The sequence below is a fragment of the Propithecus coquereli genome, unplaced genomic scaffold (genome assembly GCF_000956105.1).
Source record: "Propithecus coquereli isolate 6110/MARCELLA unplaced genomic scaffold, Pcoq_1.0 Scaffold1, whole genome shotgun sequence".
Lineage (NCBI taxonomy): Eukaryota > Metazoa > Chordata > Mammalia > Primates > Indriidae > Propithecus > Propithecus coquereli.
Window position 1 is genome coordinate 16215748 of NW_012133857.1, and position 23869 is coordinate 16239616.

Genomic DNA, 23869 nt, shown 5'->3' on the forward strand with positions numbered 1-23869 from the left:
CTGGAGGCTCCCTCTGGGCTTGCTGCAGCCTCTGTCCCCACAGTGCATGGCCAGGCCCCAACCTGAGTGCAGTCCAGCTGCTTTACTGACCACATCCCAGAGAACCTGAGATGAACATGACAAGCTCCCAAGCCCCAAAAGCTCCCAGGCGGACACGCAGATAGTTTACCATAAGACATTTATGTTCAACATGTTCTGGCTCCTGAGACGTGTCTCGGGTGGGTCCACGCTGGAGCAGCCAGCGGGCTGCCAGTCTCAGCAGTGAGCCCAGCCCCTGGTTCTTGAGGATTTCTGTGTCTGTCGTTACTTGGTTTCCTCCCCTGGAGGAAGTACAGGCAGGAGCACTGTAGATGTGATCCACTGACAGGGCAGAGGCTTGGGCCAAGTCCTCACTCCTGTGCTTCTCTGTGCGCTACAGGACCCCAGGAAAAACAGCTAACAGCTCTGAACTCAGGTTTTTTTAATAAGCAAAATGGAAGCCAAATTGGTGCCCTGCTTACCCCTGGGGCTGCTATGAGGCAGAGAAGGCATGGAGGGGTGACCCCGAGAGGTGCCAGTGGCAGGGAGGGGGCTTGCTCCTAGTCACTCCCACCATTGGCTGTGGTCCCCGCCCAGGAGGTGCTGAGTGCGCTCGTTCAGAGCAGATAACCATGATACTTCCTTCCCTAGAAGTGCTCAGAACCCCGTTTTTGCCCTTTTCTGCCGTTGCAGCGTCAGTGTGTTGAATACGCCTTGAAAGCACGTCCCTTGCGGAGATACATCCCCAAAAACCCCTACCAGTACAAGTTCTGGTACGTGGTGAACTCTTCGCCTTTCGAATACATGATGTTTGTCCTCATCATGCTCAACACACTCTGCTTGGCCATGCAGGTAAAAATGGAGACAGCTGTGGGGATCAAGTCTGGGCATTCTGCACAGCCCCGTGCCCCAAATCCTGAGGGTGGAATGCGGCCCCCTCACAAGAGGATGGGTTTCATTTTCTGATGAGTCTGGGCTCTAGTTTAGCCAGAGTCCCATTCTGGCAAACAGTTGTCACTGTAGGAGTTTAAGATCACTCTTTCGTTTAAGAGACTATCTGCACAGCATGACGGTAGGTAACATTTCCTTGGAGCGTGAGTGTGGAGCATGGCATTCAACTTGATAAACATTTACGATGGGTGTCCTGTGGCCAGGTGGCAGGTGAGGACTAAAGCTCTGGAGGTGGACAGCCATTTCAATCCTGACTTTACTCCTTACCAGCTGGATAACCTTGGGAAAGCTAAATTCCCTGAAGCCTTGCTTTCTTTACTGGTAAGATGGGGAAATCTGTCATGCCTACCTGAGAAATAAGGTTTATGCTGGGTAATTCTTGTCAGGCACTTTGAGCTCAGCCTGTCCCGGAATAACACCCAATGTTGGAAGACAAAATATAAGTCACATTTGTGTCCTCTAGCAGCTCTCAGTATGGAAGTGGGGAATTTTCCAGTTCATGACTTATTGCGTTTGACCTGAATGATAGCTACTTCTTGCTTACATTTGGGGCAAAGGATGTGATTCATTTTAATTGGCCAATCCCGATTACAGTGTGGTATTAACAGTGAGCATTTTCAGAAGTTATGTTGCCTGGTAGATATTGCACGAGGACAGGAAGCAAAGACCAGGGTCCAGATCTGGTTTCTGCACTGACTTTAGGAACTTGAGCAAATCAACCCAATTCTCAGTGCCGTCTGGAACATGAATCTAAAGATAGGGATAAATTTTCTGGCATTTTTCTTAATTTAAGCATTCTTTATGAATGAAAAGGACCTTATGCTGATGGAGGGAAACGTATAAAGTCAAGGTAACACCGCCTTTTATTAAATATACACCTACATGGCACAAAATTTATCCCTAACCAAGTTCTACCTTTTTTCATAGACATTTTGGTGGTTTCTGCATTGTGCCCTGGTCAAGGCCCTGAACATAGGCCCTGCCAAAAGAAAGGGTGAATGCCCTTTTTCCTGAGCAGAGGAAATGGATATGTTTGTCCCCTTCATCAGTCAATCATCCTCATCTTGTCATGGACCCCGTGTGCTTTGTGGGAGTTCACCCTGTGACCTTGCAGTGCCGGTCGAGGTGGAGTCGTTGGGAGAGGGCGCTGGGCTTGCGAGGGGCGCCCACTGGGGCACGCAGGGCCAGGAGCCTCCACTTGCGAGTTGTGTCATCGCGGCCGAGTCTCTGAGAACCGCACCTCTGTCTCTATCTGCAGCACTACGAGCAGTCCAAGATGTTCAACGACGCCATGGACATTCTGAACATGGTCTTCACTGGAGTGTTCACCGTTGAGATGGTTTTGAAAGTCATTGCATTTAAGCCTAAGGTGAGTTGCCGAACCCTCTTTTCAAAGGCTGTTACTGAATCACCCCAGAGAAGCACCGCTTCCTGTTAGTCTTGTGTTACTGAATTACGCTAAATGGTCTGGCTGCTAACTTGGTTACTACCTAAGAACATTAAAATCTGATTAGAGGATCTGTACATGTGGGAAAGTGAATCTGCAAAAACAAAACTCATGAAAACAATTCTGAGAAAAAGAAGGGAGGAGAGAATTTGGAACCTGCAGACTGAGATTGTTCTGAAACCAGATTTTTAATTTCTAGAATAGCATGGATCATGCTGTCTCAGGGAAACCTGCCTCGTTACGTGAGCATTGGAGAAAATGTTTGACCATAACCCCATCAGAAAGAATTTGACCCTGATTTTACTTTCAGACTTTGGTTTTATTTGTTCTGGGTCTACAGCATCCTTTTTACCTTTTATGGAAAATGCCAAAACCAGCCACAGACTTCTCACAGCCATACCATTTTTTGTTTGTTTAATTTAGAAAACTTTCACTTGACTTTAAGACAAAACGCGACATGAAACGTGTTGAACTGTGCTGGCGACTCAGTGTTCTGGTTCCACGGCCATCCGTGGCTGCGGTGGAAGAGGCAGCGTTGTCAGTGTCGGAGCGCACAGCTCTGAAACCGGGCTGGGCTCAGATTCCTGCTCCGCCACTTGCCAGCTTAAGTCACTCAGCTGCTCTGTGCCCAGTGTCCTCATCCATAAAATGAGGACGTTCATAGTCCTGTTTCATGGGATGGCTGTGAGGAGTAAAGAATTACTGTATATGCAGTGCTTGAAATCATGCCTGGTGTGCAGTGCCGTGCTGCAGACAGACGTCAACCACTGCCGTTGTCACTGCCGCCACCGTCACCATCTAGCTATTAGTACAATGTTCCCTTGTTCTAAAACTGTAGACAGAGGAGCCCATACCGGGCTGAACTGTGGGGCCTTTGGCCCTCAGTTTCTTTCCTAGCACAGCCCGTGACTCTAAGAGTTAGAGAATGCCGGAGTCCGGTGACCCAGTTACCTATGATCTGGGCGTAAGGTACCCGACAACACTGATTCAAGTGAGATGTGGATTATGAAATGGATGGTTTCACATACTCCGTAGTTACAGGAAATTCTAATCCCAAACATTCCTTTCTTTAATTTGAGTTAATCTCTGCAATCTTTATCAGATCTTTGTGGACCAAAAAGAAAGGACATTTGTAAGTGACCAATTGGGGTGATTGCAGTGGGGTCAAATTTGGCACCTGATGCATGGCCAGATGTTACCTACTGTGACTTGTCCATATCTACATACATAAACATTCCCTCCTCTTCCAAACTCATCTTAATTTCCTTTGAGATTTTGGTTTGCTTCCCTCTCACCTTTACTTCTTTGAACAATATTTGTCTGGACTGATGGAAAGGGTTGCAAAGTAAGAACATCGAAAGTGCTTGAGAAATGCAACGTGGGACACATCTGTGGGACATTTCCCAGAGAGCTGTGCCTTGTCTTCCCTTGCCTGGCGATGAAGCGCTGAAGTTTTTGAAAGCTTGTTCCAGGCTGAGGAGAAAGCACACTCCCCCACGGTGTGTGCGTGTGTGTGAGTGTGTGTGTGCACATGTGTGTGTGCATGTGTGTGTGTGTGTGTGTGTGCGCGCTCTCACCCTCTAGCAGGCCTCAGTGCGTTGACAGCCTTGGTGCACTGCTTTGCCCAGTAAATATCCAAACCCTGGGGGAGAGGGCAGTGGCGTGTGAACAGACGGGTGATACCAAAGGGAAATGAGTAGCTAATTTATAATCAGTACTGATAGATCAGAGTTTTTAGATGGGTGATTTCCGCTAGAAATTGTGCTGCTTTTTAGTTTTACTCAGCAAGATAGCTTCGTAGCACAAGACAAGCTCAGATTACAACAGAGAAAACTTTGAAAACAAAAGTGGCAACAGCTTCCCTGCACTCGAAGAGCACTGCTGCTGCATCCACCAGAGCCAGGGAGGGAGAGTTTGTATCATCTTGTGCCTGGATGAGTGCGAGAATCAATTCACCCAGAGGCAACACTGTCCCTAAAATTCTTCCGGCCCTTTTTCTCTCTCGTGGTTCTCTTCAGTGTTAACAAGCCCAGCCCAGGCAAGTGGTCTTTCACAAAGAAGTCAGTGGGCGCCACCTTCCTGGTCAGTGGGGCAGTCGGTCAGAGCTGCAGGAGGATGGATGTTCTGAGGAGATGGCCACAGGGGACATCAGCCTCATTTCAGGAGGGTGTCTCTTGTGAGGAGCTTGGTGGCACGGTCCCTTGGGACAGCCTTCTCCACGATGCGGGCTCCCCTTCCAGGGGCACTGTTAGCCTCTCTATCAGGAGAGACAGGGTTGTAGTTGTTTTGTAAAACAAATACAGAAAGTGCAGTTGCACAAAATCCTTACTGGTAGGAGGCAAGGGTTAACAAAAGTCAAGAAACTTGACCCTGAGAACTTATTTTATATAAGGGGAGGGTACCGAGAGCCACCACAGTCAGAGAGAAATGAGCCCAGGCCACGTGAGGTGAAGCTGCCCAGCATCTACAAGCAGGAAGGGGCGAGGTGGGAAACCCAGTCCTGGGAGCCTCCCTGGTGGGGCAGCAGTCTCCCTGCAGGGAAGAGTTGTTCCTGAGCCCTGCTTAGGCAGGAGAGGAAGGCGATCAGAAGCCACAGAACAAAAGAATGAGGGGAAGGAGAGCAGGTGGTTCAGTTTATTATGTTGGTTCCCCTAGGGAAAATCCACCAGCTGGCACTGACTGGGTGCAGGGTTTTCAAAAGTAGGCCATGATTTAGTAAGACACAAGCCTCACTCTCCTGGCCCTTCCTTCAGTGCCCCCAGGGGAAGCTGCTGGAATTCTCCAACAAATTCTCTTTCTCCAAGGAGAGAGAGTCACAAGGAAGGGCCTTTTCCAAAGCACTGGCCCCAGCAGGTGTACAGAGCACTTCTGTGGAGTCAGAAGGGCCTGTTCTGTCTGGGGCTCCTTCCTTGTGCTTCTTGGTCACCCCTGGGTGTTTTGTCCAGGATGCATTCTAGGCCAGACCACCTGCTGTGGTTGTGGGCTCCTCTCCAGAAAGCCACACTTTGTTACCCGGTCTCTCTCAGTCCTTAAAGAATTTCGATCTGAATTCTACCCTAAAAATGTCAAATTTACCTTGCTCGCCACCTGAGCTTGGAAAAAGTAAAGAGAAAGGTGGGTTTGGGGAAAGAAGAAAGTATCTTAGTGCTGTCACCATGCTTCTACGCAGAGCCCAGCGAAGCACACCGGGCACTCCCTGCTCCAGGCTCCCTGGCCGGAATAGGGCCTCTTAATAAAGTCCCAGCAATCTCCCTAGTGTTCATTCTCCACCTCCTGGAAGGAAAATTTGATACTATCTTTTCCGTTCTTCAGTGGTCACATCTATTCTAGGAGATTTATTTTTAATGTCAAATGAAGCTTGAAATGTTTCTGTCCTTCGGCTTTTATGTTGGGTTTCTTACTGGGCTGCATTCTCTCCCCTGTCCCTTCAACACCAAGGCTTTCCAGCACTGTCTCCTGGTCCTCTTCTCTCCTTGTAAGATGCTACGTGCTAGGGCTTCAGTGGCACCTCTGGGGCTGCCAAACCTGCCCTCCTCTCCCCCAAGCCACTCGGCCTGCCCTCTAAATGCTCTCCCTGCCTCCACCTCTGCCCTTTCTGCTCACCTGCCACACACCCCCTCTGGAAGCCCAGAGCTGACCAGGCCACTCTGCCGGTGAAATTCCGGCACCAGCCACCTGTTGTTTGAGAAAAAATACATAGTTTTCTTAGTCTAATATTCAAAGTCCTCTGTGAAACACTGGTCCGTGTGTATTTCTGCCTTCTTCCTGCTACTCCCTCTCTGCCATTTCTTCTTCCCCACCCCCTCCCCAAGTGTTAACATGCTAGATCTCACTATGCTCACATGCCTCTGTCCAAAATCCCTCTCTGAAATGTCACCTCCTCCACGACACCGTCCTCACCAGCCCAGCCAGAGTCAGCCCTCCCTTGGCATGTGCGTCTGTTAGATGCTCACCCTGCAGCGACGTTGCCAGCGTCACTCCATACCTGCCTCTCCACCTGTGGACAAGCAGCTGCTTGAGGTGACAGGCTGAGTCTTCAGTTTTTGGGTCCACAGTGCTTCACATGATGCCTGCCACGTGGTCCTTATGCAGTAAAGATGAAGGAGGGAAGGAGTGGATGAGCCTGTAGGTGCAGCCTCTGGGCGAGAGATGGCACTTTTCTGCCGCAGGGAATTTGAGTGGAGCAGAGCCCCAGAGTAGGGTGTGTTTCCTTTACGCCTCCACTTCACCTCTGGAAAGGCTGTGCTAATTAGAAAGCTGTCAGTTTTAGTTTCTACCAAAAGTTGGCACTGTGGGTCATCTTCCGGTCAAATACTGCCCAAACTATCCCTGCCAGAAACCAGTAAGTGCTCTGGCTGCCACGGTCAACAGCATAAAGCAGGTGATTTGTGTAGGTTTCTTCAGCTCTGCAGATGAGAAGGGATGAAGGCAGCACGAAGAACCTGGACTTGGGCTGCTTCTCTTGTTTCCTGTTTGCACCCATTCCGCAGACGTTGCCTTCTCGCCGTGCCGCACTATGCTATATCTTGGCTAGACGGCCAGGAACAGGAAGGGCGCAGGCTCTGTCCCCTGGGAGCCCACTGCTGAGCAGGGGACAGACATCAGCAGACGGTGAGAAAATAGCGTTCTTAGAAATAATGGAGCTCCCTGGCCCCAAGGCCCACATTAGTCGGGTTTATGATTTTACGTTTCCAGAGTCAGAAATGTTTCTAAGTAATAGACGTTACTGCATGTGGCTGACTTGCTTGGTCTTTTCAGCCAGGTGGAACCAGATCAAAAAAAATAAATAGGTTTGACTGCTGATTCTGCTTGGGAGGCCCTGGCTTCAGAGTTCAGTTGCAGGAGAACATGTGGTCACGGACCGAGAGCAGAGAGCATGGAGGTGGCCCATGTCTTACCTCTGCTTACCAGACACCATGGTGCCTGTGATGGGGAAAGGCTGGGGGAACTGAATCATGCCGCTTGACAGCGAGTTAATGAATAGGAGGCTACTAAACAGGGAAGCGGTATGTGGGAAGGAAGGGAGGGCTGGCATTTTCTGCCTCCCTGGAGTCTTGTCAGAGCCACCTGGTCAGAGCCTGTGATTCCAGCCACCTGCACCAACTCAAGCCTCCCTTTGCCTAGAGTAGGGGTGTCAACTTTCAGTCCATGAACTGTTAGGATTTTGGCACAATTTTGTGAGTGTGAGGAGTTTTCTAGAGAGAAAACTGATGAGATTGTCAAACAGTTCCAGGACCCAAAAGAGGTGTCGAGCCCCTATCCTGTTGACTTAGCGGGGTCTTACCCACCGCAGCGCACCGGAATTGAGAGTAGCTTGTCGGCTCACGGGAATTACCCAAAGGCGGAAAAGCTGACCATTTTGCAGAGTGAGAGGAACTATTCAGGCATAAACTCCCAGAGTAGGTGAGAGGGGCTGGCACCCAGTGCCCATGTGGCCTCTGAGGAACAATGTAAAGTAGCAGGAGAGAAACAGCACGGCGTACCACGGGGCAGGGCCGCAGAGGAGGAAAGGAAGGGCTTGTTACCTGCTCCCTGAGAACTCTGGAGCTCTGGCTGCTGCTCACCACCAAGCTCAAGGCACAAATCACCCCCCAGAGGAGAGGGCAGGGATCACCGTGCTCTCTTTAGCTTTTGAGTTGCTGTTAGGTCCATGAAGAAAAGGGCAGGCTCTGCTGCTCCCAGTGTAGCCTGTGGCTCGGCCGCTAGAGAACTGCTTGTTACCCACTGGCGACGATATAAAGAATTTAGAAAAGGACCCAGCGTGCGGCAACCCTGGTACCTCAGCCACAACACGACACACGCTGGTGCAGCCGGCTCTTTTGTTGGGACACTTCCTTGGTGAAGGAGCCACTGTTCCTTCACGTCCCGGGCCTGCTCTTTAGCACGTCTCTCAGGTCGGGCATCACTGGCCTAGACCTCGAGGCTGCCCACCTGTCCTCCGTGCTGCCAGCCAGGAATCATGCACGCAGGAGAAGAAATGCTAGAAGGTATAAGCCGTGGTATTTTTTAAGTAAACTTTCCCATTAGACTTTCGTACACAGATCTCCCAGTTGGGTGCAGGCTAACTCCTTTCGTCGGCTATTAGACTGCTGAGAGAGGAGAGTCTGGGAGTGAGGCAGTCAGCGGGGGTGAGATGTGAGAGGGGCACTGTGCTTGCAAGGTGGGGGGAGAGGTTAAGGATCGGTCAGAGAGCTGGGTGCGGTGGCACTTGCCTGTAATCCCAGTGACTTGGGTAGCTGAGACAGGAGGATCACTTGGACCCAGGAGTTCCAGACCAGCCAGAAAAACCTTGTCTCTCTCTCTCTCTCTCTTTTTTTTTTATGTTTTAGAGACAGAGTCTTGCTCTGTCACCCAGGCTAGGATGCTGCAATGTCATCATAGCTCACTATAACCTCAAACTCCTCCAAGTAGCTGGGACTATAGGAGTGAGCCACTGCACTTGGCCAACCCTGTCTCTTAAAAAAAAAAAAAAAATCAATCAGAGATCAAAGCTCTTAGGTAGGGAAATCTTAGATTATTTCAGATGAAATTTGAAAAGCAAACCATCAGTTAGTGTAATAGCTCCCTCATGAATGCATCTGGAGGGATTAACAGTAACTAGAATAAACATCCCCACTGCGGTTATTAGGACAGTCAACGTGTCCACATTTTCTATAGTGTCACAAAAGGCTGTGACTCTAAGTGGCTTCCTCTGGGTCTGCATCTGATCACAAGTTCCTAGGACCTGACACGTCAAAGTACCTTCTGTCCTGGTTTTCTTAATACGGCACTAAATGTACCCAGTTGTAAGCATGCTGGACTTCTTTTTATATAATTCATACCTGAATTTTTATTTCTAAAACATGTTCTGGCTTTTAGGGAAGACACAGCTGATTTATAGACAGAGTCATTGATCTTGACAGTCTGCCCCTTGCCTGCAGAAGCCTCCCGGCTCCGTGTGCAGTACTGCCCAGGGTGCTGGGAGACGGTGGGCACTGACGTAGCGCCTACGATGCTGCCCCAGGGGAAGGTGTAAGGTGTGTGGCTCATATACACGGATTTGTAAGTCACAGTTGTGGAGATGCACCCTCAGCGTTGTGGCAAGATATGAGGACCTGAAAAAACAAGCACCGGGGGCAGCTGGGTGATACCACGGTGAGTGCAGGGTGGCAGAAGGCAGAGACATGGCACAAGCCAGGCCCTAACTGGATTCTAGGCTCTTCAAGGTTGGGGTTGGTGGGGTGGGGGCAGAATGAGCGGCACAGTCCTCGTCCTCGAGGCTGTTGGTGTGGTAGACCTGCAGACAGAGGCCCCACGTTCAGCGGTCAGGGCGTGAGGGAGGTGCAGAATTAGCTGGTGGAGCAGTCAGGTCCCCTCACAGAGCTAGTGTTTATCTGACCTTGAAGGAAGGGAGTGAGTTTGAGCAGACAGAGTTGGGGTGGGACAGTTGGGATTGCAGAGGCATCAGGAGGTGGGGAGGAACCTGGTGGTAGCTTTGAGGAGTGGGAAGAAGTCCTCTGAGCCTGGAGGATGAAGGGGGAAGGGAAGAGAGCAAAAGTTGAGGTGGCAGGAAGAGCCTGTTGGCGATTTGGGGCTTCCCTTAAGGAAGTGGGGGCCCTTGGACATCCTCTTCACTCCTCAGCACTCTTCCCCCACAGAACCTGCGGTGGCCTCCCTCGCTGGGCCCTACCCCCACAGCCACCGGGGAGTCCCTCCGCTCTGGTCTGTGCTGTCTCCCTGGAAGCCTTCACCTGGGTCCACTAGACCAAGAGCTCTTTGAAGACGGAGACTTGTCTCAGCCATCCTGCCATAGGGCATGGCCTTTGTAATACTTGCTGGGCTGGTGACGGGGAGGAGGGTTGCTGGCACAGAAATGAGAGCGTGTGGAATGCCTGGAGACGGTGCTCTTTACGTGGGAGAGGAGACACAAAGCCAGCAAGAGATTGGAGACTCTAGGAGTGGGAGAACCTTCCTCTTCTGTCAGCTCGCAAGGTTTTGGGGTCGTCACTCTGGGTATGAGGGCAGGGTTACCAAAATGCCTCCCTCGGTCCTGCAGATGTTCTGCCTGGGGTGGTGCTGCTCAGGACCCGGGTCTGTGTGTGCGCGTGTGCAGGTGCGTGTGTGAGATGTGTGTGCATGTGCCCTCTCTCACACGTAAAGGTGCACGACCTCCCTGCTGTGGCCCTTTCCACCAGCGGACAGTATTGTTGCCTTCTTTGGCCTTCCCAACCCACCTGGTTGCCATGGGTGCTGCGGGGACTCGGATGTGTCCCCATATGGTCCGTGTGATGTTTCCCTCATACGTGCTCATAAACATCTGCCCTCGCCTGCTCTGTCCAGGGGTATTTTAGTGACGCCTGGAACACGTTTGACTCCCTCATCGTAATCGGCAGCATTATAGACGTGGCCCTCAGCGAAGCAGACGTGAGTATACACCTGGCGTAGCTGCTGCCTGTGTCCTCTCTCCTCTGTCTGTACACACTCCGCTCCCTGCCCTGCGGTGGCATCACCTGGACAAGTCACAGATCCCAATCACTTGATCTGAAACTAGGATTTCCTAATGAGAACTGCGGGAAAGACGCCTTTTAGGGCAGAGCCTTATCCCAAGGCCTTTGTAAACACCAATCACCTCTTAGAGGACGTGCTTCTTCCCAGCATTTACCCCAGTCAGCAGTAGGCAAGGGAGGATAGAGCGTCTCTCGTTGTTTTTATTTGCTGTGTCAGAAACAATACCCAAGGTGATGTATCTATAACGTGTTTATTTTAAGGTGATGTTTCAAGTAGCCAGGTGGCATAATGCTAGAATGTTTCCCTTTTATAACACTGTCCTTTTCTTCTTTTTTCCTGTTGTGCTCCCTGTCCTCTGTGGCTTCTGAATGCTTGCCCTAACAGCACTATTTCACTGATGCATGGAACACTTTTGATGCCTTAATTGTTGTTGGTAGCGTCGTTGATATTGCTATAACTGAAGTGAATGTAAGTAGCAAACTTTGTGTCCTCTAACGTGATTGTTTTCATTCAGTCTGCTGTAGAACAGACTAGAAGCACTGCCCTGAATCTCCACACACTCTAGAAATCTAGGCACAGATTTTTTTTTTTTTTGAAAGACTGAGGATAATTTGTATCCCTTCCTTCACCTCACCTCCGTCCCCTTCCCTGAAAGACAGTGGGGAAGTAAGTGTGGAATTGCCATTTTGGAACTAAAACAATTTTTTGAAAGATCTTATTAAAGTTTTGAGGGCTGGGAGTTAATGGGGAGAGTATGTGAATGTTGTCCCCCACCAGCTGTGTGACGGTGGCGGGTGGCAGACTGCTCTGCCTCAGCCTTCCCAGCTGTGAACAGAGTTAATGGTGTGTGCCCTCGTGCCCACGATGGTTCTGTGAAGGCACAGGAGGGAGACCCTGCAGCTGTGTTCTGAGCATGTGGCAGCAGCTGCTGGTGCCCTCGCCTGTCCCCTTTGTCTGCCCTGAGTCTCAGGTGACACTGTTGAACACCCACACTCTAGCTCCCCAAGGGGTAATACCGATGGCAGGCTGCTCAGGACAGGAAGGAGGGCCTCGTGCATATCAGGAAGCAGCTGTCACTACTTCTTTGTTCAGTTGAATCATTTGATGGGGGACAAAGTACAGTAGCAGGATGGTAGGCAGAGCGACCCCCTCAAGAAGCATCCTGAGAATCCCACTTCCAAAATTAAGAAAGGGAGCACCACCTCCTGCCCGGCTCCCCTGGGTGTGACCCATGCTAGACGGGAGGCCTGGGCAGGCAGAAAAGGCCCTGCCCCCCCACCTGGTCTGTCCCCAGCCTGTCAGCAAGGCTTAGTGGGTATCCAGTGCACATGCCCAGTTTGTGTAGAGCCCTTTGAGAAGATGAGTGGGGCGTGGAAGGGACTCTTGTGCGGTGTTGGCCTCTGCTTCATGATGCCAGCCTGGCCTGCCCCTGCCCCCACCACCCCGCCTGGCCAGCATCCGCAGGTCCGTTCTGGTGCCCAGACAGCCTGTCTCACATGAGGACCGTGAAATCCCTTTGTGCCACCTGTCTGGGGCCAGAGTGATTCTGGAGTGTGAATATGAGACAGCCACCAGCCTGGCAACCCTGGCAGTTCAGCCCTGGTTCAAAACTGACTTGTTTGGCCCCAACCTCAGTTTCCTCATGGGTCAAATGGGGTGAATAATATCTGCCCCCTGCCTTACAGGTATGTTATGGTGGTAAAACCATCTGAATATCTGAAAATGCTTGCTAAAAAAACCAAAGTGTTAGCGAGATAGAAGAGGGTACTATTGTGAGCTTTTCCCTGTAGTAAATGAAATGGACTGCAAGATACTACCGTCTCCATGAGTGTGTGATTTAAGCCTCATCACATCCAAGTTTGTGCCGTGACAAGATACTAAAATGTATTTTACAAGATGTAGGTACACGTGTCCCCCAACTTCTTGAAGCCCAGATATCTGCAAATTCTACTTTATGTGAAATGTTCCATAAGTCAGCTGTAAAATTGCCATTCATGATATGTAAATGATGCTCGGTTATAAAATAATCTGGTGCTAATGGGAGAACAGCAGGTTCCTAACTGGGCTCTCTCCTGAGTTTATGGCCAGACATCTGCCTGCTTAATCATCTCACAATATAAAGTGCTCACAACCTACACTGAGGTATAGTTACACGAAGATTCTGGAACAGACCCTTATGTAAGTCAGAGGCAGTCTATAAAGGAAGTGAAAATACAATGAACTGTCAGCTCAGCAGGTCTCCCTGGAGCACTGGGTGCTTAAAGTGCTGTGCAGGTGGTGGTGGAAATGCTTCGTGTCTGGGTACCAGGATGTGGCCAAGGCTTGTCCACCAAGTGACATCCACCTGCTCGTCAGCGTCTCAGGGTTGCCCTGCTTCACCCTGCATCAGTCAGGAAAGGGGCAGGTCTGCGCTAAAGCTTCTAGTTAGCATTTGACACGGAGTATCTCGACAGGACAGGCTTTTGTGCAGTTAGACTTGCAAAGCCACACTGGCAAGCGTTCCCATGCTGTGCTTTCAGTCAGGGACCTTTTCCCTGGTCAGCTGTAGCTTGAGACCAAACACTCCTCAGCCATGGCAATGCCAGGTCCCCGCCCTGGGCCATTAGATAGCACCTTGGGGAGACCTGTTTCTCCACGGGGCCTTGGCACAGAGGGAAGGCTCAAGGCCCTCTTCTCGTTTAGTCTGCCTTTGGGCACATGTGTCCTGGGCATCTACCATTCTTAGGCTCTAGGGAGACACACGGTAAAAGACTGGGTATCCTTAACCGCTGGCGTAAATCTATACAAGCGGAACTGTTGGTTCCCACACCCCCCACACACCTAGCTCCACAGGGGAGTAGTGCACGTCACATCCTCGCTAGCCTTGTCCCCGGAGCTCCGGGGTCAGCTGAGCATGAACACTTTGGTTCATTGTTGGCTGGTTTTAGCTGCCGTAAGTTATTTTTTGCAATGTTTAACCTGCTGTCCTCTCTCCCCCAAACTCTGTTGATCTTTCTTTTCTGTTGCCTAATTGATTTTCATATTGGTTTTATTTTTAGAAAATTGTAACGGCAAGTATATATAAGCATATATACGGTGAAGTCGTTGTTAAAGCAAAGCACTTCTAAAGACTGTGTGCTTGGTTTTGGCCTCCCCACCTTTGGTTTTCACTGCGTTTCTCAGGACGTGCTAAGGACCAGTAGTGGTCATCTAAATTGCTCCCCATCCCATACGTCATCGTCTCCAGCCTGGGGCCTGAGCTGGGCTGTCTTGGTCAGTCACACTTGGCTCTGTGACTTGACTTGCCAATGTTATCTTCCAGAATTAATTGTCTGGCCCGGAAATGAGAAATCAAGCTTGTGTTTATATTCTTGGCAAGAACATTTTGGATGGCCCTTTGCACTGTCCTGATTTGCATGCTCACCAGCCTGCTGCATCCTGCTGTCCCCTTCCCGCATCCCCACCCTGCTCTGCACCTGGTTTGGTAGCTCTTGTGGGCTTGTCTTCACATTTGGTCGTAACATCACCAAGCTGCTAAAATGTCAGATGACAACTGGTGGGCTCACTCCCGCTCCCCGTCGATGCCTGTTTGTTCCTCGAATGGTGAAATGGTCCAGCAACACGTTTTCCCCAACCCGGGGATGGCTGTTGCTGACGTTTAGTCTTTTCCCATTGGCATTATTGCCTGAGAGGCAAAACACTTGTTTAGAAACCATATCTGTCTTGTTATTACTTACCAAAGAGCATGTAAAAAGTCAGCAGGGAGCTCACTCCCAAACACCCAAGAATTGTCCCTGCCTTGTCAGGTACCCAGTTTGGACCAGGTGGCCAACAGCTGCTCTCAGCTTCTTGTTCCGAACCCACGGTAAGGTTGTTTAGCGCTCTCCCTCCTATGCTAACCTTTTTCTAGGAACCAGGTCACACTGGTTGTGGACGTAGACCCAGTAACCCCAGATAAAGAAGTGCCCTCAAAGGTCTTACATGCCAGGTCAGAAATAGTTTGGGGGGGCTCCCAAAAGATTGCTTTCTCCAGGATGCCTTGTATTAACTGACCCAACTCTTCTGAGATGCCGGTTTGCTTCTTGTCTGAACTGGAAATCCACATCCTAGATGGAAATTAATACAGAAAACATGACTGATTCCATTGGTTCTATTTGGGAAAGCTAGCGTTGTTTTGGCTTCCACAGTTGTAGAGGGCTGGCCCAGACCCTGTGTCTCGAGAGCCTGCCGGGGAGCCCTGTGGGCAGAGGCTGGAGAGAACACCAGGGGAGCTGCAGGAATGTGAGGAACTTTCTGGAGCATGACGTATAGTTCAGCCTGCTAAGGCCACTCCTGCTATCTCCCCGTAGGGTTCGCAGCTGAGGAATGTGACCTCTCAGGGTTGAAAGGGGCTACTAAGTTTGTCCAACCCGAGCCCTCAGGTGACACTGGAATTCCCCATGGTGAAAACTGATGACCAGCCCCCAAAGGTCGCCTTTGGCAAGCTACTTCCTTCCCCAATCCCGTGTCCTCTAGGGGCGTCCTGTGGGTGCTCCTAGGAGCCGAGCACACTGTCGGCTCACTCACGTTCCATCTCCACCCCCCACCAGCTCCCTTCCTGTCCAAGCCTCCTCTGTCCCTTGTGAGGAAGGTGGGGCTGGAGTCTAATCTGTGTGTCCAAGCGCTGAACCCTCACCAACTCCAGAAGAACCACCTGCTCAGCTGTAGCAATCTGAGTGGACTTTTCTAGTGGCCTCCCCCAATGTGGTCACCCCAAACCTACAGGGACTTAGCTGGTGTGGGCAACCAGCTGAACACCCTGGCCCAGGACTGACTCTCTCAGTGCTGGTAGCACGTCACAATCACCTGAGAGCTTTTGAAATTCCCAGTGTGCAGGCACACCCTGGATGAATCAGATAAGAATCTGACCAGATTTTGTTAAAGATCCCCTGGCCATTTCGGCGTGCGGGCCAGGACAAGAGCTGGCCCGCCCTTTTCATTGGCTTGACATTTATAGTTTGGGCAAAGGCATCCTTGGAGTCCTTAAAATTTTTAAGATATTTTGGCAACTTGTGCTGCCCCGCAGTGCTGCCAGGTGCATCCTCCGCTGAAGCAGTCCTCCCGGCCCAGTGGCGTGTGGCGGGACCGGGCATGTCGCAGGCACACTGTGGATACATGTAGCTTGGTGTGCTGTGTGCTCTTTCCTTCCTTCCGTGCACGTTGTGCTGTCTCGTCCCTCCATAAATGCTGTCTCCTCCTCCTCTTTATTTTTTTAAGCAAGAGAGTACCCAGGGTTCGAAGTTCATCGTCTGTGATTTGTCATAGTTCAAAGTTATCAGCTGAAGAAGACAGACCCTTGAAAGTCAATTTGGCTGCTAACTTTCACCCCCTAAGGAAGGGGGTCCTAATGTGGGGTCCGACTTGGAGTGGGATAGGAAGGGGTAGGCAGGAAGGGTGTCCCCCCGCCCGGCAGGCCTCCTTGTTCTCTTGCAGGTCTAACACACAGTTTGCAGGCATTTCAGGAGTCTAACTGCAGGGTGCTTTGACTAGTGCACACTGCCGCGTGCCCCGTGCAGAGGCGTGCACGCGCACACTCAACACGCATGCTCCCGCTGGGTGGGCAGGAGTGAAGCCTCCGCGTGCACAGACTTAGAATGACATTGGGGACAGTGAGAATGTTGGAAAACTAGTTCCTTCATTTGTTAAAGTCTTAAGTTGAAAAACATCATCCGTCCCTGTCAGGAGATGTTATTTCTTTGGAGGTGAGATAATAGAAGAGGAAAATGACAAGATACCCTGGGTGTTGACAGATCCATCGCAGAGCTCCCGTTCTGAGCATCCCAGGTGAAGCAAGGACCCCTTTTAACTCTAACACAGCCTGTTCGCCTTGAGTTCATGGTCACATTGCTGAATTTCAGTTCTCTGATGTGCTCCAACCCCTTATTTTCTATGAATTTCATGGAATTTCTGTTTGGTCTCCGGAGGCAGCCCTTGATGAGAGAGAGAGAGGCTTCAGACTGAGCCCTGCTTCCTCTGCCCGCCTAGGGGAGGGGGCCATCTGAGAAGTGTGCACGTGTGTCCCTTAGCTTTGCAGACGCCCCGTACAGGAAGCCCTCTAGTAAGCCCCTAACCAGAGGAGCTTCATTTCTCTCTCTTGGTTCCCGGGTAGATCAGTTGCTACAGCGGAGTTGACACCATTGAAGGAAAAAGAAAAGCTGGCGCATCCTGATTCTGGTTCAGTTAAATTACTGGCATTAATTTAAGGGTGCCTCCTGGTGTTGGTTAGAGCTCACTTGCAACTGCTCTGCATTCTCTCAAACACTTAGCGAACACCCGTTAAGTGCCAGACACCATGCTGCGCCCCGGGGCGAGCAAGGCCAGGTCGCTGCCCTCCTGGGCAGCAGGAGAGCCCCAGTCATGAGGTCTGCAGCAGAGCTGGCCCTCAGAGCAGATGCTGCAGCTCGGGGAGCTGGTCCCACGCTGTTTCTTCTGAAGAGTCTACAGACCTGAGCTTTCTCTAGTCTGAGAGCGGTCTGAGCTGTGGGGAGGGCAGTGAGGCTTCTGTAGGGAAACCAGCCCCTCTCCGCCTCACACAGACTCGGTCTGTCCCACTCCTCAGCAGCCCTGCCAGGGGGGCCATCATCGGACACACACCGCCCAGGCGTTTGGTCCCATGGGTACAGAGCGTGGGCCAAGGAGGTCTGTGGACTGCAGGCGGGCGCCACTGTTTGCCCCGCTGCTAAAGAAAGACATTCCCTTCCTCAGGGTTAGGAGGCCTGCTGCGGGGCAGTTAGTTCCTGAGACCCACAGCCCTAACTAAGCAAAGACAATAGTCTCCCCTCCCCCAGGGGCAGAGGCGCACTCTGTGTTTCTGTCTCTAGGGGCGGCTGAGGTCTCACCGCACTGTCTTCACTGGATGTCTGTCAGCCAGGAACGTCGTGTCCTTGCACGTGAATTAGAAAGTGGTAGTGTGTCTGTGCCCCTGTCAGGGGCTGCCCACCCTCAGGTCCAGTTCCAGGCAGAGCCACTGGTGTTTCCTCAGGGAGGGAGCAGTGTGTCATCCAAGGACATTAACCACACATTTTTTAAAAGGGGGGACTGCTCTCCTGAACCACTGATTCCTTCCCGGTTCATTAATGCCTTTCAATCTTTGATTTCTTAAAGCCAACTGAAAGTGAAAATGTCCCTGTCCCAACTGCTACACCTGGGGTAAGATCAGTGACTAGTCCCCAGGGGCTGGGCCTTTTCCTTGAGTTTATTTCGGCCATGTCGAGTTTTCCACTGGTTTCCTGTGTTTTCCATGATGTCCTCAGAGCAGTGTCTGCGGTGGTTTGCATCCATCATCAGTGTCCAGTACTCATGGCCAGCCCGGCGTTCTCCTCTAACACAGTAGAACACGTGGACATGCATGTGCTGTGTGTGGACGCAGTTTTTCAAGCTCTGTGTTGTTAGCATGTAATTCTTCCTTCCATATCATGCTTTTTAAGATAAAAAGACCCTAGAAACACATCTTCAATTCTTACCTCTGTCACCTTTGCATCTGTTGCTGTTTTTCTGAAAGTGTTGCATGTTCTACTTTCCATTGGGTTTGACCTCTCCATGATAACCCTTCAGAACTCTGAAGAAAGCAATAGAATCTCCATCACCTTTTTCCGTCTTTTCCGAGTGATGCGATTGGTGAAGCTTCTCAGTAGGGGGGAAGGCATCCGGACGCTGCTGTGGACCTTCATTAAGTCGTTTCAGGTAAGAGCCATGCCCAGGGCTTCTCTGTTTGTCTTTGAAAGCCATAGGTAAGTCAGTGGTTGTCCCCTGTCCCAGAGGACCCAGGCTCCCTCTGCATGACGACTGTGTGGACCTAGCTCAGTAGAGAACATGGTTTGCTGGAGGGACCCACCTCAGCATTTCTTGATAAGTCATGTAGGATTACTTACTTAAAGGAGAGGGAAGAGAAAGCAGTGAGGACCCATAGCTGAGAGATCTGCAGCATTTCCAAGACTGGGAGACATGTGGCGTCCCTGAGCCCCTCTGTCCTCCCCAGGATGTCCAGTGGTCACAGTCCCAGCAGACTCCCTGGAAGCCTGACAGCCTTTCTCTGGGACGGCTTCTCATGGGCTGCAACAGTCCTGTCTGCCGCTCGTGTAGATTCGGATCAGACACCCTGCGCCTGGGCCAGCCCACCATCTCCAGTGTCTGGGTTATCCAGTGCCTGGAAGGATCACAGGGTTCAGGACATTTGTCACCTGTGGTTCTCCAGGCTGGTGCAGCCCAGCTCTAGACTACTCCTGAGTAGAATCAGCTGCTCCTGTACCCCACACCAGGTATTCTAGTCTTCTGGACTGAATCCATTGGCGAAGAGGTGAGGGGGGATGCAGGTTCTGTTTAAAAGGTGCACCCACGTAGGGAATTTCTGATATACACAAACATTAGGAAGGGTATCCTACATCTTCTTTTTTGAAATTATTTGACTAGTTTTCATTCAAAGGTAATATAATAACAAATGAAGCTACCCAAAGATATATAAAGAAAAAGTTCAGACTTTCCCCTCACCCACCTCTGGGGTAACGGTAAGCATTTTCCCACAGTGAGTGGGATTTTAACAAGTAAAGGGCACAAGGGACAGCATGGGGGAGGGGGCAGGTACAGACACTCAGAGAAGGGAAGTCACAAGCACAAGTCCTGCTGCGGAGAGGAAGGGGGCAGTGGGTGTGGCTCTGGGAGGCAGGGTGGAGCAGGGCCCCAGGCAGACGAGCCTTAGTCTCTATCTAGTAAGGCACAAAATCCTCCACAGTCGATATTTGTATAAAATACCAACACTTATCAATGAACTGCTATAAAAACAGAATGCATTCAGGTGATAATGTCATGTTGCTTTTTAAAGAAATTATTAAACTTTTTAAAAAAGATTTGGTCTACTATAGATAAGAAAGTCATGTCACAGAGCAGTGGTCCGTGAAAACTGAGCAACTGCCAACAAAATTCTAAACGTCTGGTGATCTAGGAAGAAAATGCATATAGGTGTGGTGAGGAAAGCCTGAAACTAACCCTGTGGGACTCTGTCAAACAGTCCAACTGTGGGACGGTGCTACTGCACCAGGCCAGGCTGGCAGTCATAATCCACAGCTGGCACGGGTCCGAAGATGGCGTAGCTGGAAGTCTGTTAGCTGCTGACTTTCTAATGAGCTCTCTCAGATAGGAGGGAAAGTGGGTGCTTTGAGTGTATGTGCCTGGAATTAAGGCTAACAATCTGGGTACCCCACACATATGGACATATTTGTCACATGATAGAAAAGCACTTGAGGAATATTAGATGCAAGGACTGGGGGTCTGATCAGTTGCACGTACCTGTATTTGGTGTTTCCGAAGACAGCCCAGGCTTGGCAACCACCCAGCCAGCTCTTTTCTTCCCTAGCCCAGCCCTCCAACTTTATGGCTCTTTCAAAAGGTGTGCATTTTAAGAAAGGTATCTTACATTCTACAGTAACAGCCAGAAAGTGGTTCTTCCCCTCTGGCCCGGTAATTCCACTCCTAAGACTTATGCTAAGGAAATACTTCAACAGAAAGCAAGGTGATTGTACATGAAGATGTTCCTTTGCAACATTACCTACAATAGACCCCCACCCTAAACATGCCCACAAAAGGAAGTGGAAGCAATCGAAACGTCCAGTGTTTTGGAATGGTTTGATCAATTATAATTTCACAAAGGAATCCAATAGCGAACTTAAGAATTATTATGAGAGAGATATGTCTGTGCTGAAGCTGTTTAGGATGAGGGTGCAGCGTTAGTGACCTTGGAAAGCACACCCTGCCTGCAGCGTCATGACACCAGGCGTGCACGTGGATGGTGCACTCAGGACTGCGGCAGAGTCGGGCTGGGATTTAAAAGTTCTTCCTCACTGTGGGTGTCCTTTCCCTATTATGTGGAAAAGAAAAGAAGTGTGTGGCCTTCTGGGTCTGTGCGAGCTGTGGCAAGGACAGGCGGGGGGCACTGAGCCAGGTGCACTTTCTCTCCAGGCGCTCCCGTACGTCGCCCTGCTCATAGCCATGCTGTTCTTCATCTACGCGGTCATCGGCATGCAGGTAAGCTCCAGCCACGTTCCCTCGGTGCCCTTGTGCTGGGAGCCCCAAATCTGTAGCAAGACGTACCTTGGCCAGTGAAGTGGAAAGACAAGGGCGTGATTTTTTTTAGCCAAATGGCTCTGAGAAAGATGTGGCTCCTTGAGACCGAGCTCCCCAGGAAAGAGCCGGTGCCAGGAGAGACCCAGGCTTTGGAGAACCCGGACAGGTTAGAATGCACAGAGAAAAGCTGTGTTTCTTGGCTCTCTCTGTCCCCCAACCCGAGTCTTGGGAGAATCGATGGGTTGAGAAAACCCATAGTCGATTTTAGCAGCAATAGGCCATAGGAGACCCCCCCAAAAGAAAACCCAAAACAAAAAAAAGCAAAAATGACAAAAAGGGGGGTGGAATTTCCGGAACGAAAGTAACCAAAAAAAAATTAAGGAAAAAAAAACCAAATTAAAACCCGAAAAAATAAGCCTTAACAAAAACAAAGGAAAATCCCAACCCAAAAAAAAAAACTCCAAAAGGGGGGAATAAGAACGAAACCAGACCGTTACTGTGCTTCAGTAGCTCACCTTTCAAAACAGGCGTGGACCAGGCTCTCCTCTGACCTTGGCCTGGGGCTGAGGGGCTGCAAGCTGCTTCCCAGCTCCTCCTGGGGGTGGGAGCGGGACTGGGCCTCACTGACAGCTGAGCCCTGACACCAGATGGGCTGTGGGGACAGTGAGAGGGCAGCCTCCAGGAGGAGAGGGAGTTGGGGAGCAGCAGGGAGCAGGTTCCTTGCAGATCCTCGCCCGCTCAGATGTCATCTTTGTGATAAAGGAAGAATGTGAGTGAGAAAGAGGTGAAGTGATTCCAGGGGCAGAGAGATGGTGGTGCTTATTTTTTTAACCTTAAGACATAGAAGCATTTGCAGGTCTCTAGGAATCTTACCTGGAGTTACGAGACAAAAGTCAACGTACTCGAGCCCCTATAATTCAGCAGCCCATGGGCTGTGTGCTCTGAAGGGTCTTTTATCACATATATTCTCATACGAAAAAGAGACCTCAGAACGGCAAACGGCTTTGCACACACCACCCCAGATTCACCCAGCAGGCATTTGCAGGCATCAGGCGCTTCTAGAATGTCAGTCTGCCTCCTCAGTCCCACAAGTAAAACTGATTACTGCCTTCCCACTGCCCTAAAGGTAAAGCCCACTCGTGCCTATGGCTTGTAGCCCTGCCATGGGCCCCCACCCTTGTCTGTGGCCTGGTCTTCTCATATGTCTGCTCATTGTTCTTGTTCTTTTCATTCCCCGGGACACCTGTGCTGTGTCCCCCTGCTCCCGTGCAGGCGGCTTTCCCTCTGCCTGGAGCACTCTTCACCCTTCCCATCACCCGACAGACTGCTACTTATCCTTCAGTTCTGGGCTGAGAGGCTCCTTCCCCCAGAGGCCTTCCCTGACCCAGGCCCCCCAGCCTTGGCCAGATGAGCCTGTTCTGTGCTGGACTCTCCCAGCGGCAGCGGCTGGGGTTGTCGTTACCTGGTTACCTTTGTGTCTCTCCCCCAGGGTGGGGACTCCTCGAATGTGAGGGTGTGCCTGTCTGGAGCACCCTGTTCCCGGGTGCTCTATAACATTTTTCCTAAATTCTTTTTTTCTCCCCCTAGATGTTTGGGAAAGTTGCCATGAAAGATAACAACCAGATCAACAGGAACAACAACTTCCAGACGTTTCCGCAGGCAGTGCTGCTGCTCTTCAGGTGACTGAGTGCAGCTCCTGGTACTCCGGGGCAGGGGTGTGAGTCCCTCTAGCTTCGGGCTCCAGATGGACAGAGGACTCATGTTATTAAAGGAGTATGCCTCTCCTAGTTGATCAGGATGGATTTTTGTTTTTGTTTGTTTTGTATTTTTAGACAGAGACCCTAGCATTTCAGTCACAGGAGTTTTGCTGGATTGTTACCTAATAAAACTGCTGTGATCATGCAGATGGTAGCTGGCTGAAAATTTTATCCGTCTGGGAGTTAGTAGGGCTACTTAGGCCTCCAGGAAAATTGCAGAATCTATGTTTTTGCATGGCAGGGCACACTTACAGCCAGGAGAATGGAAATTTAATAGAGACATAGAACCCTTCTATACAGCCATGGGGAAGCATCCTAAGGTGTATAATTTCAAACTTTGTGGGATTGTCTTTAACTCTAGTTAATTAACTTTGTAAACAAGCTGCCTCATAGTGAGGAAACTTTCTAGAAATCATGGGAGTATTTCTAATGACATTAGTGACTTATTAACATGTTTTGAAAGTTAGGTGGTTTCCAACTCTTTGCTTTCAACACAATTGAACAGGGATCTAATGAAGTTGTAAACAATTAATAATTATTTAAAAATTGTAACATATGGCCGGGCGCGGTGGCTCATGCCTATAATCCTAGTACTCGGGAGGCCGAGGCGGGTGGATCGTTTGAGCTCAGAAGTTCGAGACCAGCCTAAGCAAGAGCAAGACCCCATCTCTACTAAAATTAGAAAGAAATTAATCGGACAACTAAAAATATATAGAAAAAAAATTAGCCGGGCATGGTGGCACATGCCAGTAGTCCCAGCTACTCAGGAGGCTGAGGCAGAAGGATCGCTTGAGCCCAGGAGTTTGAGGTTGCTGTAAACTAGGCTGATGCCACGGCACTCTAGCCCGGGCAAAAGAGTGAGACTCTGTCTCAAAAAAAAAAAAAAAATTGTAACATAAATGTTTGAAGTAGAGAAGACACAAAAACATCCATTATGCCAAAAGAATTGCTGTGCTTGCATCAAATGAATGCTATAAATCAAAGGGAATTGTAGCAGGACCTCCAGGTACTGAGATAAGTTGCATATGAAAATAAATAGGAATTTCAGAGTTTTACCGATTCAAATTGACTTTCCCCCAAATTACTTAGATTTTGCTCTAATTAAGAAATTTCTCCCCAGAGGTCTAAGCCTTAA

General features: G+C 50.2%; 1 protein-coding gene across 4 annotated transcripts in view; it reads left to right on the plus strand.

Moving 5' to 3' along the window:
* The window catches only part of CACNA1D (calcium channel, voltage-dependent, L type, alpha 1D subunit), a 318714-nt gene that overhangs the window by 258609 nt on the left and 36236 nt on the right, over positions 1-23869 (plus strand). For 2 of the 4 annotated variants that reach the window (XM_012638174.1, XM_012638166.1), the window contains 7 exons: positions 712-870; positions 2228-2338; positions 10736-10819; positions 18026-18070; positions 18476-18604; positions 20873-20938; positions 22565-22656. In XM_012638174.1, coding sequence (XP_012493628.1) covers positions 712-870; positions 2228-2338; positions 10736-10819; positions 18026-18070; positions 18476-18604; positions 20873-20938; positions 22565-22656 — 686 coding nt within the window. The remainder of the gene's footprint in view (positions 1-711; positions 871-2227; positions 2339-10735; positions 10820-18025; positions 18071-18475; positions 18605-20872; positions 20939-22564; positions 22657-23869) is intronic. The other 2 variants (XM_012638184.1, XM_012638179.1) reach the window with 1 other exon arrangement.